At 52.0% G+C, this 17,587-nt stretch overlaps 1 protein-coding gene across 1 annotated transcript; it reads left to right on the top strand.

Annotated features, from left to right (window-relative positions):
* The first annotated feature begins 4,399 nt into the window (after positions 1–4,399).
* On the top strand, positions 4,400–17,221 carry DUSP5 (dual specificity phosphatase 5). The gene is made up of 4 exons (XM_045803082.2): positions 4,400–4,990; positions 9,605–9,753; positions 12,754–12,973; positions 15,719–17,221. Exons 1-4 carry the CDS (start codon positions 4,612–4,614, stop codon positions 16,117–16,119), a joined length of 1,149 nt encoding a protein of 382 aa, XP_045659038.1. The 5' UTR covers positions 4,400–4,611; the 3' UTR covers positions 16,120–17,221.
* Positions 17,222–17,587: the final 366 nt, after the last annotated feature.

Genomic DNA, 17,587 nt, shown 5'->3' with positions numbered 1-17,587 from the left:
AGGATGAGTGATTCTCACCAGTCACACAGTTAAGTCCTGTCTGGACTCATGAGGAAACACTGTACTGAGTCTTTTCCAAGAAACCTGGGGGCAAGGGAGAAAGAGGTCCATGGGGAGAAAAACACCCCCCCCACAAAAGGCACTTAAAAATATTAACTCAAGAATAAAAGCTGGTCACAGCAGAGATCGGATGGGAATCCAGATCTTTGACGCCTAGTCCAGTGCTCTTTCCTTTATGCAAGATGGTGGGAAGCAAGTCTAGGGTCCTGACCTGGCTGGCAGCCTTGATTTGGGATCATAAGCCTGAGAGAGCAGTGCTCTTAAGAAAAAGAAGAAGAAAGGAGCATTTTTACTTCCCTGCATTTTCCACATTTCCCACAGCGAGCGTGTGCTACCTGCATAATCAGAAACAAATAAATGAAGAGGGGGCAAAATTCATCCTTCTGAGAGGACCCCTGGGCTGTCCCTGGGGTTGCTCTGGGCTCCTCCCTGGCATTTTCAGGTCCTCTCTGATTCATGCCCACAGGTCACCTGGGCCCACCTAATGCGCAGGAGGCTGGGAAGCAGGGTGGGGGAGGAATCCCAGAAGCTCCTACCAGGGCTGAGATGAGCAGAGATGGACACAGGAGTTCCCTGGTCTGTGAAACTCCCTGACATTGGAAACTGAATGCTGTAGGCCCACAACATCTTTAAAAGGGCCACCATGACCCTCCAAAGGGTGAGAATCCCAGATCACGATGATGAACCAGGGCCTCAGGTCGAGGATGACTGGTCAAACGAGCACCAAGGAACCTAAAAAATCTTGTCTCCCTCTGAGTATAACTGGCAGAGGAAAGAGAAGTATGGACAGAACAAGGCCCTGCCTTATGTACTCACAACGTTAATTTAAATTCTGCTTTTTTTCCCCTGAACCCATCCTCACCCCCATTCAAAGCAGAAGGGTGGACAGGCATGATTATTTACATAATTCCAATCTCAGACACCCTCCTACCTTGCCTCCTTACCCAGGGTCTAAGGCTCTGATTTATATACTGTGGCCAACTTTCTTCCCAGCTGCTTCCTAAAAAGCCAGCTGCAAGTCTCAGCAAGCACTGAATTCCATTCTATCACATTGATGGAGCTCCTACCGTGTGCTGGGTGTTATGACGCAGTCACAGTTGGTGGGATAGATCCTCAGTGTGGCCTGGGAGCCTGCAGGTTAATGGCAGGACAGATAACACTCACGTGTCAGTTTGGGGGAGGGAGAAACCGCACAGAGGTGAGACCCCTAGGAGGGCGACGGATGAACATGCTGGGGATTAAGGGGGTAGCTTCTTGGAGGTGCAACGGTAGCTCTGGAGCTGTGCGTGAAGGTGAAGGGTCCATACACAAAGGAAAAGACTGTCGTCTCGTCGGAATGATGGAGTCAGTAAAATGTTGGGCAAGTTTAGGAAACAGGCAAGAAGAGCCTGGGTTGGGCGGGGGGGAGGGGCAAAAAGGAAGGAGAGAGACAAGGTTAGCTGTGGGTTATGGCCAACTGGCCAGAACCAGGAGGACCTTGGTGTTCTCCTAAGGAATTTGGACTTTATTAGACAGTGTGTAGGTGTCATTGAGGGTTTTTGAGCAGAGCAGATGGACTCTGTGCTCAGATCTATGCTTAAAAACATCACATTGCAGAGGATGAGAAAGCGAGGAGAGGCCTTGGAGGTTGGGAAACAGGACACTACTATACAGCCCAGTATGGGAGACAGTGGGGCCCTTTAACTACAGCCAAGGGAGGGACCAGCTACATAATTTATGGGAGCCGGTGCGAAAAGAAAATGCAGGGTTTCTTGTCCAAAAACTATTAAGAATTTCAAGAGAGCGACAGCAGAGCATTAAACCAAGCATGGGGCCCTTCTAAGCACGGGGCCCTGCGTAGCAGTACAGGGCAGACACCCATAAAGCCAGCCCTGCCCCAGGACTGAAAAGGGCACGTCAGAAGAGAAATCTGGGAGGCAGGGTCCTGGGACCTGGGGATCTGTTGGACATGGAAAGAGAGGCTGACGGATCACTTTTCTGCACCGGTTGCCAGGCTATCCCCACTGCTTATTAGGCACCCCCTTGAGTGGTCCATGATTATCTCTAACTTATTAACATGTCTGAATATCACCCCCCCCTCCTCCTGCTGCTGCTACTCACCCAGATCTGTTTCTGTAGGCTCCCTATCTAAAGGTGTCATCATTCACCCAATTACCCCAGTTGAAAACCTTGGCGTCACCCTCTACTGTCTCCCCATCCTGTCCCTTCCGGCAATTTACTTCCTAAATGTTTCTCCCATCTGTGTGGCCTCTTCAATCGCTGCTATCACTGCCAAGTTCCGGCAGGCCCTTATCAGCTCAGCCTGGATTACCCACAAAAGCCTCCTATCTGTCTCCCTGACTCCAGTGTGGACCCCTACCCCCACTCTCAAATAAAACATCCTCCAAAAGGCTGCCTCAGAGAAGTTCCCAAATGTCACCTGACCAGGTCACTGAGTAAGACCCCTCATCCAGGGCTGCTCCAGCTGAAGGACCCAAATGCCGTAAGAGGCACACAAGGCCCTCCATCATCTGACCCTGCTTAATTTTCTAATAAATGCCAGAAGAGCCTTAGTCTCCCACACACCTCCAGCCCACACCAACCCGGCATTTTGTTTTGTTTTGTTTTTCTTTACCTCTAGCAGTTTCCTCTGCCTGGAATGCCTTCCACCCTCCCGCCTCGGTAGCCTGGCTAACCTCAATTCATTCTTTGAAGTTCCCCTCAGCTCTCCCCTGCCCTGGGAAGCCTTCTCCAGGTCCCTACTCCCCACACCCTGGGTGCTTTTCCATACTGACTGCAGGACCTTACAGAGGCCTGTGGCTGTGCCAAGCCTCCGCTCTGGGCTGGGGGCAAGCGGAGCAGAGTGGGTCCTGCTCACTTTGGTGTCCAGCACCCAACACAGAGCCTGGCGCTGTGGGTGCTCCATGCGTGTGTGGTTCGGGCTGAAATGTCTGGTGGTGGATGTTGCTGGTGACACTGGAGGAGGAGCCAACTGCCAGGAAGCCTGGCAGGAATAACCCCAAAGAGAAAGAAAACCCCCACATCACATTTTCTTTAAGTCTCCACTGGCAGGGCCAGGACAGCACCCCTGATTGAATGCAGCTGTGACCCAATAGCAACTATCCAGCGTCGGGTTCGATTGCGTTTGATTTCAGAATTTGATTTCTGCTTCCTTCTAAAAACCTCATTCTCCCGTTTCTGTAGTAAACAAGCACCTTTCCGGTGGAGGCAGGCTGTTTTCCACGGAGCAGCCCCCTCCCCCCTCCCCCCTCCGGTTAATGAAAGATGGTTGGTCAGAGGCTAGAGGGTGGAGACGTTTCCCTCACACCTGTCCCTGCAGCTAGCAGAGCTCTGGCACAAAGCTGACCCTCAATAAATACTTGCTGAATGGGTGCATGTGCCCAGTTCACCGAGATTGGGGATGGGAAGCCTGAAGCGGCTGGGGACTGGTGGGGGCAGACAGCCTGGGATTAGACTTGATCCACAGATAATCCCCCAAATCCAGAAGCCACCTGGACAGTTGCCTGGACTGAGCTTCATCAACGGAGGCATGTTGATGCTGCTGCTGATTCCGTGACAGATTTTCCAAGGGCCAGAAAATGGCTCCTCAAAAACTACTCTTCTAATTATTATTGAAGTGTGACAGAGAAAAGGACCGTCAATCCTTTGAGGGCAGAATCCATTTGGGGAGATGAACTGCTGGCTCTTCGCTCCATTTTTACTTTTAGGTACTTTTATTATGGAACATTTCAAGCAAACAGAAAAGTGGAGAGAACAGTATCATGAACCCAGTATAAGGTACCCATCACTGAACTTTAACGGTTACTGACACAAACCCAATCTCGAGTCATCTATAATCCATCCCTTGAAGCAAGTCCCAGCTATCATCTCATTTCACGCGTCACGACTTGGGAGAAGACCGAAATCCATTTCCGAGTCATCAGGGGGCACTGGCCCTGGGCTCCCCTCGGCCGGCTGGCTCGGTGCCTGGCACGGCCCCCACCCGGCAGGTTCTGAACCTACGTCTATGAAACTCAGAGCCCGCTTGCGCGGCGCCAGGCCCTGCCTCCTCCGCTTCCTCCTCTTCCCGCACAGCGTGGGTCACCTCGGCCTCGTGGCGTTCCTGACACCCCACCAGCAGCCCCCGGTGATGCGCGAGTGAGTGTCTCCGCGCAATGCCACAGAGAGCGGAGGGAGGCGCCTTCCACTTCCTCTTTCTCCGGCTGACTAACGCCCGGCGCCCGCCCCACGCCTCCGGCTCCCCGGGGCGTGGCCACAGCCCGAAGGGGCGGGGAAATACCCATATTCGGCCTTATATGGGCAGCCACGTCACAGGCCGCACACTCATTCACTTAAAACGCGGCGCTGCCGGCGGAATCCCCGGCTTCTGGGGCGGCGAGTGGCCGGGCCGGCTGCCGAGCGCGCGGGGCGGGAAAGAAGAGTTGAGCGGCCGCTCCGGCGCCGGGCTCGGTCGCTCGGCCGGCCGCAGCCTCGCGGGTCGCCCTCCCGTGCCTCGCCGGCGGGCACCCTTGCCGTGGGCACCTGCGGGGCGCGGGACCGCTGGGCGGCGGCATGAAGGTCACGTCGCTCGACGGGCGCCAGCTGCGCAAGATGCTCCGCAAGGAGGCGGCGGCGCGCTGCGTGGTGCTCGACTGCCGGCCCTACCTGGCCTTCGCCGCCTCGAGCGTGCGCGGCTCGCTCAACGTCAACCTCAACTCGGTGGTGCTGCGGCGGGCCCGCGGCGGCGCGGTGTCGGCGCGCTACGTGCTGCCCGACGAGGCGGCGCGCGCGCGGCTGCTTCAGGAGGGAGGCGGCGGCGTGGCGGCCGTGGTCGTGCTCGACCAGGGCAGCCGCCACTGGCAGAAGCTACGAGAGGAGAGCGCCGCGCGGGTCGTGCTCACCTCGCTGCTCGCCTGCCTGCCCGCCGGCCCGCGGGTCTACTTCCTCAAAGGTGAGCGCGTCGGGGCCGCAGAGCCCCTGTCACCACCACCCCGTCCCCGCGCCCCTCGCGCGCCGAGCGGCCCGGGGCTCCGGGGTCCCCTCCTCGTGCGGGGCGCCTTCCACCACCCGGACCCCGGTAGTCCCCACTTGCCGGAGTGTGGACTCCGACTGGGGCTTGACGCGCGCTAGGGAGGGCGCTGCCAGTGTCAGCCCTCCGAGCTTCCCCCTCCCCACCCGCGTTCCTCGAAAGCTTCCTGCAGCCTGTCCGCCTGGGTGGGTGGGGTCGGTTCCGCAGCCGGGGGCACCGCTTCTCAGCCGCGGGGGCCGTCGGCTCGTGCTGGGCGCGGGCCCCGGTTTGCTGGCGCCGGCTTCGCTGCCCTCGTTGGGGCCTGAGTTCTGAGCCTTTCTGATAGACAGATCTGGCGGGATCAGCAGGTCGCGACCCCCCGGAGCGTGGCGCCGCGGCGTCCCCTTTCCTCCCGCCTGGACAATTAACGTATGTTAGGCTGTCTTCACCGACCCCTCTTGCCTTTTTGACCCTGGCGAGTCCCTCCCCTTCCTTTCCACTTCATTTTACTGCTTTTTATGGTTTTTCTCCGGCCTTCCCTTCTCCCCTCCCAGGCCTTTCTCTAGCTTCTTTTGGAGCTGACAGCCTTCCCACCCTTTTCTCCCCTTCCCTCAAAGCCTCCCCCCCACCCCCGCAGATCATCCCCTGCTGTCTGCCAGGGGTGGGGGTAGCCGACCAGCGAGCCCCAGGGTTTAGGAGAAGGTGTAGCAGGGTGGTGGTGGAGGGGATTTCGTTGCCTTTGGTTTAAGACGCCCCAGAGGCCGCCCCACCAGTCGGTCCATTACACCTGCCGGAGAGAGAGGACTTTGACTTCCCCAGCCGTGTAGTGAGTGACTTTCAAATTACAGAGCATTGATTTCTGGGTCACTTCCTATGACTTCTCCCGCCTTGTATTTGAGTCCTTTGTAACCTTCAGTGTATGGAAGACTTAGTCCACAGAGCAGAGATGAGGGTTCAGCCCAAGCTGTGCCCCAAGGCCCTGCCAAGGCTGTTGCAGACACATTGAGATACAGCAGTGATGTGGTTCAGAACTCGGGTGCAGTGAGCTGAGTGTGAGATGTTTTGAAACCATGCAAGTTGGGGAATTTCACACACTCCAGGGCTGGAGATCACACTCACAGCCCCCACCTCTATTAGCACCTCTTGCAGACTGTCCCCCTGTTGATTCTTGTTAAGGAGATGACAGGCAGAAGCTGATCATCTTCCTTCTCCACCAGCCTCAGCTTGCAGGGGAAGGAGGAATGCCCTCCAAGCTCTGCAGAAGTTTCACACTTAGCCCGGGATTTCTTTCTCTTCCCGATGGTGGTTTTCGTCTCCTGTTCTTAGCAGTGAGTACAGGAAAAGCTACTGCCTTCCCAGTAGCATGAAAGATATATTCCAGGAAACCCCTCCTGGTCCTACCTCTGATCCCCACCCCTCTCCACGGGGGTCGTGCTGACTGTGTTGAAGTGACTGCCACAGGAAGTAAGCAAGTGGCTCTGTAAACTCACATCTCCAGAAAATTCATGTCTAAAATGTTTTTCTAAATGGCAGTAACATACACAGGTACAATTTTAAAAACACAAAGGCTGTACAGTGAAAAGAGGGCCTTCTGCACACCCTTGAGCCCAGTTCCACTCTCCAGAGACAGCCACCAACTATTTTTTGTTTGTCTTTAGACAAGTTAATTTTCCACGATTATCTTTAAAAAACAGAATGGTTTTGTATATTTCCTGTTGCAGCTTCTTTCACTTAACTAGATCTTGGGAGGTTTGTCCTTATCAGAGCATTTACGTCCGTTTTACTTCTTACTTTTTGGTTTTTTTTAATTTATTTAAGAGGGAGGGAGAGAGAGCGCGCGGGCCCGAGGGGGTGGGGGGGGCTGGGGTGGGGAGGAGAAGCAGACTCCCCACTTTAGCAGGGAGGGTACTAAAGCAGGGGCCCAGGAGCCTCCTAAAGCAGGGGCCCAGGAGCCTCCTAAAGCAGGGGGCCAGGAGCCGTGTCCAGGGCTTTATCCCAAGACACTGGGATCATGACCCAAGCGAAAGGCAGACACTTAACCGACTAAGTAAGGCGCCCCTTACTTTCTAAACCAGTCCCCTGGTGGTAGCCAGTAGGTTGCTTTCAGCCTCACTGTTTGAGGCAGTTGTGGTGGGGTATATTTGTGTCCAAATGCTTTGCGTGTGCACTGTCTTTCAGTTTAAGATTCCGGGAGTTGCCAGGTTGATAGCTGTGTGCATTTTAAACTTCAGTAGGAGTTGCTGGGTACTTCACCGCTAGAACACTACAAAAGTTAAGTTGTTGTTTGAGAACATTTTTATTTCCTGATCTACTTCATGTCCAGATATGAATTCAGGTTTTATCTAGTGGCATTTCAGATCTTGGGGGCAATGCCTTTTGTACTTCCCTTTATCCTCCTCCAGCCCTCAAAAAATAACACTAAAATGGGATGACGGCCGAATGGCATTGTCCGTGTGTATTTATATATCGTGTCCATGCAGCTTCTCTGCTCCCCTGGTCATGCAGCAGTGATCAAAAGCAGAACCTCTGAAGAGGATTGAAGCCGCCAAAAGAATTGCCAGAGCTCTTGCAACCCCAGTGAGCCAGCAGAGAGTGGTCCGTCTCGCCACGCCTCCGAGGGGAGTGGGTGAAAGAGATCATCTCATCTGAAGGGCTCCTGACCCCAGCTTGAAGAGACAGGCCCCTGTTTGTCTGTCCGGCAACTACACTGAGCAGCTCTGCCTGCTGTATTTTGTCAACAGGCAGGCGGGACCCAGCCCGCAGCCGTACCTCCTGTCTGTCCTGACAGCCATCTCTTTTAAGTGTGCTATTTAAAGACAAGAGATGGGGTGGCCTGAAGGCTTGTCTTTCCCAAGCCTCATTCTTGGGAAAGTTTGGGAGGGCCTGGGCCGCTCTTACCCCAGATTCCCATCCCGTATCACTCAGTTTGTCTCCTGGAACCCAAAACCTTGGAGACCCAGGCTCGGGAAGTGATTTACTAACTAGGGTCACCTCTTCCAATGAAGCTGTGGGTCACTAAGTCTGACCTTCTGTCTGCGTCCTAGGAGGGAAAGGGTCCAGGGGCTGCGGGGGGGGGGGGGGCAGGGAACAGGGGGGGAAACTAAGCCACAAACACCACCACCTCCCACCTCTGTTACTCTCTGGCTTGTGGTCTCCTGTCGTGACCAGGAGGACCAGAAGCTCATTTGGGGAGGCCCAATGGGGTTTTTGTTGAAGTGACCACAGAGGAGATTTGAGTGTACTAGGTGGGGGCGGGGGCAGTTCCAGCAAGCTGGGAGGAAGCAGTAATGGCAAGATGACTCATTCTAGGAATTGGCTGCGCTTCTGGGAGGGAGCTGGAGACCGCCATGTTATCCATTAACCATTTGTCTACTGCAGGGGTTTAAGGCCACCATGTGCTCTACTGTGCACAGGGTATCGTAACACCAGGAGACAGAAGAAAGAGGGGACTTTGTGGAAAATACATGGGCTCAGAATGCATATTTAATTGATGATTCGATCCTAACTGAATTCTCTGGGTCAGAAAAACAAATAGAAGCAGGCTGGAGACCTTTTCTGGAGGCTCTCCGAAGTCCCTTAGGTCCTTTTGGATTGGGAGTGATGGCTTCCCCGAAGTGAGGTTGGCCTATTCACCTGGCAGCACTTGGCATGTTTTTCATTTGGTTCTTTCCCACTGAGTGCTGGGCCTGAGACTTTAATATGCCCAGGTTTCTGTGACTTGGTCCCAGTAGTTTTTACCTGGAGAAGTTTAAATGTAATATTAAGGATTTTTACAGTCATACCTGCTGGTAGTTATCATTTGAGGACCTGTAAGGAAGAAAGATCAGAGGGGAAGCTAAGGAAGATAGAAAGGAAGGGTAGGTGGTCTTGAAGGGGAGAGAAACAATTTTTACTTACTGGGACTGAGAATTAAGTTCTAAAGGCCTCGTGCCTCCAGTTGGTTTGGAAGATAATTAACTAGATTGATTACTCAAAATTAGACCTATAGAGAGGATTGTCAGCAGTGTGCTTTAGCACCTTGGGAGTGAGAAAGGGCAGAGCTGTTTTGTTGCACTGAGCTTAAACCTCATATTAGCCCCCATTCCTTTATGAATAGAGGGGGTTCCATCTATAATCCAGTAAAGAGCTAATGGGCTAAGGGTGAAACAGACCAATTCAGGAGTCTCTTCTTGCAAATGAATGAAATTCTGTATAATCACACCTGCATTTTAGGCAAACGAGTGAAAATAGCTTTTGTTTTCTGGAGGGATTTGGTTAATATTTGCCAGATGTCAGATAGATTTCCTTTCAGCTGCTTCTGATAGACACAAAAAGTTAATCATTGCCTCTCTGAACTATAACTTTTTAGAAAAGAGAGAGAGAGAGAGTGTGTGTAGCCCATTTCTGTTCTAAAGCTATTAGTTGGTTTGGCTCAACTTTTTTATAAGACCAGAATCTATATTAGCTTAATATTCTTGACTCTTCCACACTTAGGGTATTGATTAATTCTGGACATTTTCTAAAAGCCTGAGAAATCAATACTTAACATCTTCCTTTTTTTTTTTTCCCACTATGCAGGAGGGTACGAGACTTTCTACTCGGAATATCCTGAGTGTTGTGTGGATGTACAGCCCCCTCCACAGGAGAAGGCTGAAGCCGAGAAAGCCCTCGTGAGCCAGTGTGGGAAACCAGTGCTGAGCGTCAGCTATGGGCCGGCCTATGACCAGGTGAGTGGGATGGAAACGCTGTCTCGGCTGCTGGCTCCGTGCCTTCCTCCAGCACCCTGGCTCTTCCTCTCCCCGCTCAGGAGCACTGGTGCGCTCCTTTGTGGATCAGGGTGTTGGCAGAGCCCTCTAGCTTCAGAGAGCCGTTGCTTGCCAACTTGACTTTCCATCCAAGAGTAAATGGGCTTCTTTCCAGCAAATAAGCTGACAAGAGCAAACGAGCCACAGGATGCTTGACAGCTTCTGGAGAGAAGGGGAAGTGAAAGATACATTATGATTAGCTGGCCTAGGAAGTGCAGAGAGGCTTCAAAATACCAGCTTAGGTTTCCCTGAAGACGGTACAGAGCTGACTTTCAGGCTTCCTGTGTTAATCTTCTTTGTAATTGTTCATGCTCTGCAGTTTCTGCAAACCACCTGAGTACCTGTCAAGATGTGTCTTTTTGTTCTTTTTAACTGAAACAGGGCTGGGGGAGGGTTGTGGAGAAACTGCTGTTTGGATGGCTAAGCAGGATCTAAGGGCTTCTGGTGCTTACAGTGCCATAAATTCCGAAACCAGAGAAGATGGAGAGACACTGTACAGGATTTCATGCTCGTACAAACACGTGGGGTTTTTTTCCTTCAAAGAATTTTACTTTCTGGCAATTCTTTAAAGGCTGAAGATGTATGGAAGGCTCAGTCAGAGCCCCCCCTCCAGTGCTGGAGGATGAGGGAAAGGCGGGCAAGGACCCAAATCTGGCAGAAACCAGAGCTCAAAGCCTACCTTCCCATTTTACAGAGGGGGAAAAACGTGTCTCAGAGCTGGAGATGATCTCTTTGCAAGAATCCTATGACTGGGCTCCTGGCACAGTAGGCCCAGAACACCTCCCTTCTCTTAACTCTGGTTCTTTTCGAGACCTCGATCTGTTTTCCACAGAAACAGACCTTCTTTTGGAAAGGGGCCATCCTAGGCACCTGACTTGGTGGGAGGAGCTTTTCAAGTGTTTCCCACAACATAAGTACTTATCCAGATCCTAAGAAGGAAGACGTCTGGACGCTGCCTGTCATGAGCAGAGCTCTGCCCCTGGGAATAAACTTCCCAGTAAATCCAAGTGACTTCCCTTGAATGGGATCCCTGGTCAGGAAGTCTATTAGCTTGGCAAGGTGCCAGGGTTATTATTTTGTTTGTTTTCCTTTATTAAAAAATACAGCGTATGATGAACCCTCAGCATTCAAGCCATGGGCATGTGGCTTAGCTAGATGTCCATTTTCTGTTTGTTTGGGTGGTGTTTTCCCCTCACTTCTCAGAAAGTGAAAGAGAAACAAGAATTGTCAGGATGTTGTGAAGGCACAGCAGACCTTTGGCCAAGAGAGGACTGGGGAGGCCCTGACGTGTCTCGAAGGTTCATCTGGGGAACCCCCTAGTGCTATTTCTTAGAAGCGCTTCTGCGTCGAGAGAAGCCAAGCAAGGTCGTGTTAACCTTTGGGGTTTCTGAAGGCCTTTGTTTTCTTCCTCTTGAGTCTAAACAGAGGATTCAGAAAAAGAAAGACACATGGTTTCAGGAGTGTGTTGTTCTAGGCTTTAGAAGTAATTGGATAAGGTCCCAGGCCTGGTGTGTCAGTGTTTTCCAGGCACTAAAGAGAGGGAGAGATCTCTGGAGGTACATCTAAAGTGTTAAGTGCAGGGGCCAGCTCCAGTAGGTGCTAATAAAAATACTGGTTGTTGGGGCGCCTGGGCGGCTCAGTCGGTTAAGCATCCAACTCTGGATCTCAGTTCAAGTCTTGATCTCAGGGTCATGTGTTCAAGCCCCTCACTGGGCATGGAGCCGCTTTAAAACAAACCAAACCAAAAAACCTGGTTGTTACTCTTACTATCTTTGGTAAAATCCTCTCACTTTCTTCCAAGTGGACAAACTGGCCTTTGCTTGAACACTTGATTTCTCAGGAAAGAAAAAGCACACACCCCATGCCAGGTAATTTGAGAATTGCCTTCTGCTGGCCCTCATCTTATGCCCCTGTCCCTATTATGAGTCTGGCAGAGTTTCTGTTCCACTTTTATTCTGGGACAGGAAATGGAAACACAGGAAGCGGATGGATGATATGGGAAAGGCTCCCAAAGACATAGCCACTGCCCCCCCCCCCCCCCGCCCACTGTTTCTCTCTCAATCTCTGGGGCCTCCCATTGTTCCAGTTCTCACTGGTTTTTCTTGCCACCCTTGAGCTGCTAAGACTGCCAGAGTCTGACCAGCTAGCTGTTTTTAACTTTGCCTCAGGGTAGATGGTCTCAGCTTCTAATTGGGATCTTCCTTAGCTGGAAACCTGGTGTGTGGGTGGCCTTCCAAAAGGGTGATGATGGACGCATCTCTCATGAACCCTGAGTCCCACATGACGAAGATCAGGGGTAGGAGAAGCTTGTCTTTAGGGATTCCAGGTAAACAGTGGTCATTTCCACTTCCAAGAAGCATCCTTTCTGGGGGCACACTTTAACATCTCTGAAACCCACATGTATCTTAGGATCGATCAGCACTGTCCTAGGTTTGATGAAATATACCATGAAAGTATCAGGAAAAAGTGGGGGTACTTGTCTCGTTGGGTTTTTACCTGTTTCATCTCAAAAGAGACCGAGGCTGCCCCAAGGTTAGAAGGCTTGCGCTGGTGCTGTCGGGGCAGCTAGAACGTGAGCATAAGCCTCTCAGTTCTTCCCCTTCACGCACATCTTCTCATCCTTGTCAGCACAGGAAGGCCGCTAGCATTTCCTACCTCCATATGTGTAAGAAAATGAAAAATCTTTGCTGTGTGGGCTTTGCCGTCACTGAGTCACAAGGCAGCAACGTCGGGTGGAGAGTTTGCCAGGATGGAGGCTCCGCCCACACTCCGGGTTGAACCGTACCCTGGCTCTGAACTCTCTGCCTGGAAACCTGAAAGGGAACCTCCCACCTTACAAGTAGGTCAGGGCGGTGGTGTTTCCTCTCCTAACCAAGCAAGCTAATCCAATATTTCCTGGCTGTCCTCTGCCCCTCCCTCCAGGGCGGCCCAGTTGAAATTCTTCCGTTCCTCTACCTTGGAAGTGCCTACCATGCATCCAAGTGCGAGTTCCTCGCCAACCTGCACATCACGGCCCTGCTGAATGTCTCACGGCGGATTTCCGAGTCCTGCCCCACCCACCTACACTACAAATGGCTCCCCGTGGAAGACAGCCACTCAGCCGACATTAGCTCCCACTTTCAAGAAGCAATAGACTTCATTGGTAGGTTCAGTCATTCGCCCTCAGTCTTTTGGGGAGCCCCGTAGGGGCACCTGCTCTCTGTTCTGAGGTACTGATGAAGGCTCCCTTTGCCAAGAAGAAAAGTGTCTCGTATATGCAACCGCCAGGAGTTGGAGCCAGGAAGGGATGAAGCCACCAAAGAGGCAGAGGGGAGGATTCGAGCTGCTATTAATAGGAGCTTTAATTTGCAAGATAAATGAATTAATATAGTTTTATGGCGATATTCAGTGCCGCTCTTGTTATTTTTCCTAGCTGGGCGGGAAGCAGAGTGTGTCCGTGCGTAACACGCCATGCCAGGGAAGCAAGGGAAGGAAAGAACGATCCTCACTGTGTTCCTACGTAGGTTGGGGCATTTTTAGAAAGCAAACAGAAGGATTGAGAGAGCATTACTTACACACCGAGCCCCGAGGGCCCTGGCAGTTTTTCACAGCTTTTGGCAGACTGCTTTAGGGGCAATTTGTTTTGCATTTTCAGCTAATTTTGGATTAAAGATCGCGTTTGATCACGCTCCATGCTCCGTGCACAGGAAAGTCGGCATCTTCTATACGTCGTGTTAGGCAGTTACCGTTTAGTCCCCTGGCAGGCCTAGAAACCTCTGGCCTCTCTGCCTGGAAAGGGCTCTGGGCCTTGGGTTTCCACCTTTTCAGCATAGGCTGGATTGTTCCCTCCTTTGACAGCTTCCCTTTTCCCCCCTTCCTCTGCCTCGCCAGGGAGGCTGACTTTTTTCTGTTTCAGATTTGCAGGCACCGCTCCCCAGCCTTGTGGCCTTGCCTTCTTTCCCTTTAACATGCGTAGTTGTTGAAGTGGATATGTGATTTTCCTTATCTTGTGTTGAGGGCTTTTGGAGGGGGAAAGGCAGATGTCGGGCATGGCAATAACTATTTAGGGCAGGTAGCAATTAAGAGGACCCCCTTCAGCCACATGGTGAGCCCTGTGCTCATCACATGTGGTTTCTTCTCTATAGGAAACCCACTGGGAAAGTCGCCAGAGGCAGAAGGCTGAGCCTGTCCTGGTCCTCTGAGCCTCTGGGCTGAGATGATTCCTTTGGATCTCTGAGAGGCAGGCCAAATGATAGGTTCGGAATGGGAAACCCTTGACGCTGTCTCCCTGACCCTGGGAATGCCTTGCCCTTCTCTGCCTGTTATTTAATTACCTAGATAGCTACTCAGTGAGGTCATGAAACCCGCCCCCATCCATTTCTCAGAAGCCTCCCTCCCCATCCTGTGTGTTATGTACACAACCGCACAAACCCACGGCCTTTGAAAGCACAGGATGCTTTTCCCCAGACTCCTTGCCCTGCTGGTGAAAGGGGGACTGAGCCCATACCATGCACTTGACCCCTTCCCAGGGGAGGGCCCTGGGAGGGCCACATGGTAGACAAGCCCTGAGGGGTAGAGCAGAAGCAGCAGACTCCAGGCCCTTTGCTCTCTTGGACGTGGCACTGGGCAATTAAAAGCTAGTCTCCGAGGAGCAAAGGAAAATCAGAGTCATGACCCTACAATCCTAAGGGTTGGGGTCCCCTTTGAACTAATTTACAGGAACTTTTTTTCTTTTGAGTCAGACTAAACTGGGGGTACTCTAATGAGCTACACTGAGTGTGTCCTTTGGGACTTTTGTTCTGTTGGGGAAACTCTGGGGTTCCTCCCTGACTCCTCAGAAACTGGATCTTTTAGATGATACGGATTCATTTGCAAATGTCTTGAACTGGAGGAGGGAGCTAGGAAAGGGAGCTGACTTCATTTGCCCTTTAAAATCTTAAGTGTTTTTGCACACTGCGGCCTTACATAGTACCAGGTACATCCGACTTCCTGTGTTGTAATGTTGTAATTGTTTCCTCACTAGCAAGAGAGGGAATTGGAAAGACTGTTTTTTTGTGGTTTTTAATTGATGTATATATATATATGTGTAACCTTTTACTCCTCATTTTTAACTGTTGCAGTTCTTTTGGGGGGAGGAGTGGAACAGAAAAGGAGGGCACCCCCTTGTCATATTGAGCTAAAGAATGCTAACTGCTGGTGGTAGCTTTATAGCAGCGACTCCTATTGTTGTGCAAGATGGAGTTTGCGAAAGCCATTTATATCCTCTGGTCTAGGGAGCGTCACTTAGCCAGGGCTATAATTAGTGGCTGTGCACTATTTCTCGTATGTTTGGTGGTGGGAACCCTGGGAGCTGAGCCAAGCATCCCGCCCTGGCACAGCCAGACAGGGTGCCCACGGAGGCTGGCCGGCCTCTAGTAGGAGACGGGGGTTAGGTCCTCCCCATGAGAATCAGATCCCAAGAGGCAGGAATTGCTTTTCTGAGTCAGTCCTTGAACCTGGGACCCTCTCAGAAAAATGTACCTACCCAATAAATTTGCATGCAATGTCAAGGATTTTCCAGTGCCCTCTTAAAACCCATCCGTGGAACCCAAGTTAGCATGGCATCTCCAGGAAAGGATTATCATGCCAGGTCTAGCACCTTCGGGGGCAGAATCTGTGCGAGTATCCTGGAGAACAGGGACGTACCTCTGAATATTAGAAAGGCCCTACTTGGGGGGATAGACATTGAGGGGACCCCCTAAGCTCTGTCCTTGCCAGTGGGCATTAGAGGCTGGGCAGGGGGAACCTCAGCTCTCGGACAGATGTGACATTTTGATGACTAGGTCACTTTTGTGTTTAATTCTTGTATCTTGGCATTGCCTTTGGGTTCCAGTCCCAACTCATCCTCGCTGTCTTTTCTTCCTTCCAGATTGTGTCAGGGAAAAGGGAGGCAAGGTCCTGGTCCACTGTGAGGCTGGGATCTCCCGTTCGCCCACCATCTGCATGGCTTACCTCATGAAGGCCAAGCAGTTCCGCCTGAAGGACGCCTTCGATTACATCAAGCAGCGGAGGGGCGTGGTCTCGCCCAACTTCGGCTTCATGGGCCAGCTCCTACAGTATGAGTCTGCGATCCTGCCTTCCACGCCCCAGGCTCCCTCCTGCCAAGGGGAGGCAGCCAGCTCTTCATTCATAGCACATTTGCAGACACTGAGCCCCGACCTGCAGGGTTCCTACTGCACCTTCCCTACCTCGGTGCTGGCCCCCGTGCCCACCCACTCGACAGTCTCAGAGCTCGGCAGGAGCCCCATGGCCACAGCCACATCCTGCTAAAACCAGGATGGGGGATCCGGCCCAGCCCCAAGAACAGCTGTGATTCTGCTTTTTTAAAACTCGTGGACATTTCATACCTGTGCAATACTGAAAACCTCACTCTGTCCCGCTGCCCCAGTGGGACCGTGAGCGGTCACCAGGCTTGCAAACGAATTTCACGCTGACAGCGGGGATCGGTTTTGGGGACCGAAGGAAGGCCAAGCCATGATGAGAGCACAGCGTGTGCCGACTACTGTACTTCCAGACCCCCTGCCCTCTCAGGACCGCCCGGGGCCCTGCACCTCCAAGCTTGCCTTTTCATTTCAAGCTTAAGGCAATAAATACCCACAGCAACGTGGGAGAGAGCAATGCTAGACCCGGAGAAAAAGCAGTGACAAAGCCAATTTGTTCTGAAGGAAGCACAATTTCCACCTTACTTTTTTAACTTCGGCCGTCTCCCTTATCCGTCTATTGCTTCAGGGCATAAGCTGATCACCACCCAGTCAGGAAAGTAACCCCTCCAGGGCTTGGATGCCATCTAGATGCTGATTTGAACCCTCCCATGTTTCCGAGACTCCCTCTTGGGTCCAGGGTGGAGGCAGATGGTTGAAGCAGCGAGATGTCAACCTATCTGGGTGTCCTTTCCACTGTGGGTTCTTCCCTGACTTCAGACTTCGCATGGTTTCTTACTCATACTTGAACCTTTCTTGTCGCCCCTCTCCTCAAAGCGTCTCTTGTGTCATTTGAGAAGAGTTCTTCAGACCTTAGACCAAAAATCACCCCTTTGAGGGGGTGGCAGCAGGTGCCAAGAGAAAAAGGGACCTGCCACGTCCGGGTCAGTGGCACTGAAATGGTCGTCTCCCCAGCTTGCTGTCCTTAATGTGTGCTTGTCTCGTCTCTTGTGACACACGTTTTCTTCCCTGCCCCTGGGGGTTTCTTCAAGTTGTGGACTTCTGGGGTTTGCAGATTCTGTAATGTGGTACTTCTTTTTTGTCTGTAGGTCTCTCTCTCCAGGGGAAAAGGCAATAATTTCCTAAAATCCATATGAATGTGAAGAAAAGCAGTATGTTACTGGGTGTTGTTGTTGTTGTTGTTTTTTATAGTGCAAAATAAAAAGATGAAAAGAGAAAAAGCCCTCCTTCATGTTGGTGAGTGGGGGTAGTAAGGGAGGAGTGCGTTTGGGTGGGGATGCAGCCTGTGTCACTGGATGCAAACGAACACTAGGGTGACAGCTGTGCCATTGTAGGCTGAGTCTGCATCTGCTCGTGGCTGGTGATCTCAAGGCTACAGAATGTTGCTTTCCCGCTGAGAGGCTTCCCGAAGCTCACTTGTAAGAGGAGTCCTTAGGTGCCGGCCTCCCAGAGAGGTGGTCGGAGCACCCACCCACTCAGGGCTCTTGACTTCCGTGAGCCCAGGCAAGGTCTTCTCCTTGAACCTCAGATGCTTCATCAGTGACATGAGCTGGAGGTTCCCCAAGGTCCCTTAAAGC

The sequence above is a fragment of the Ursus americanus genome, chromosome 6 (assembly GCF_024610735.1).
Source record: "Ursus americanus isolate L20-20 chromosome 6, mUrsAme1.1.p, whole genome shotgun sequence".
In the NCBI taxonomy this organism is placed as follows: domain Eukaryota; kingdom Metazoa; phylum Chordata; class Mammalia; order Carnivora; family Ursidae; genus Ursus; species Ursus americanus.
Note: the sequence above shows the minus strand (reverse complement) of the source record. Positions and strands in the feature narration are given on the sequence as shown.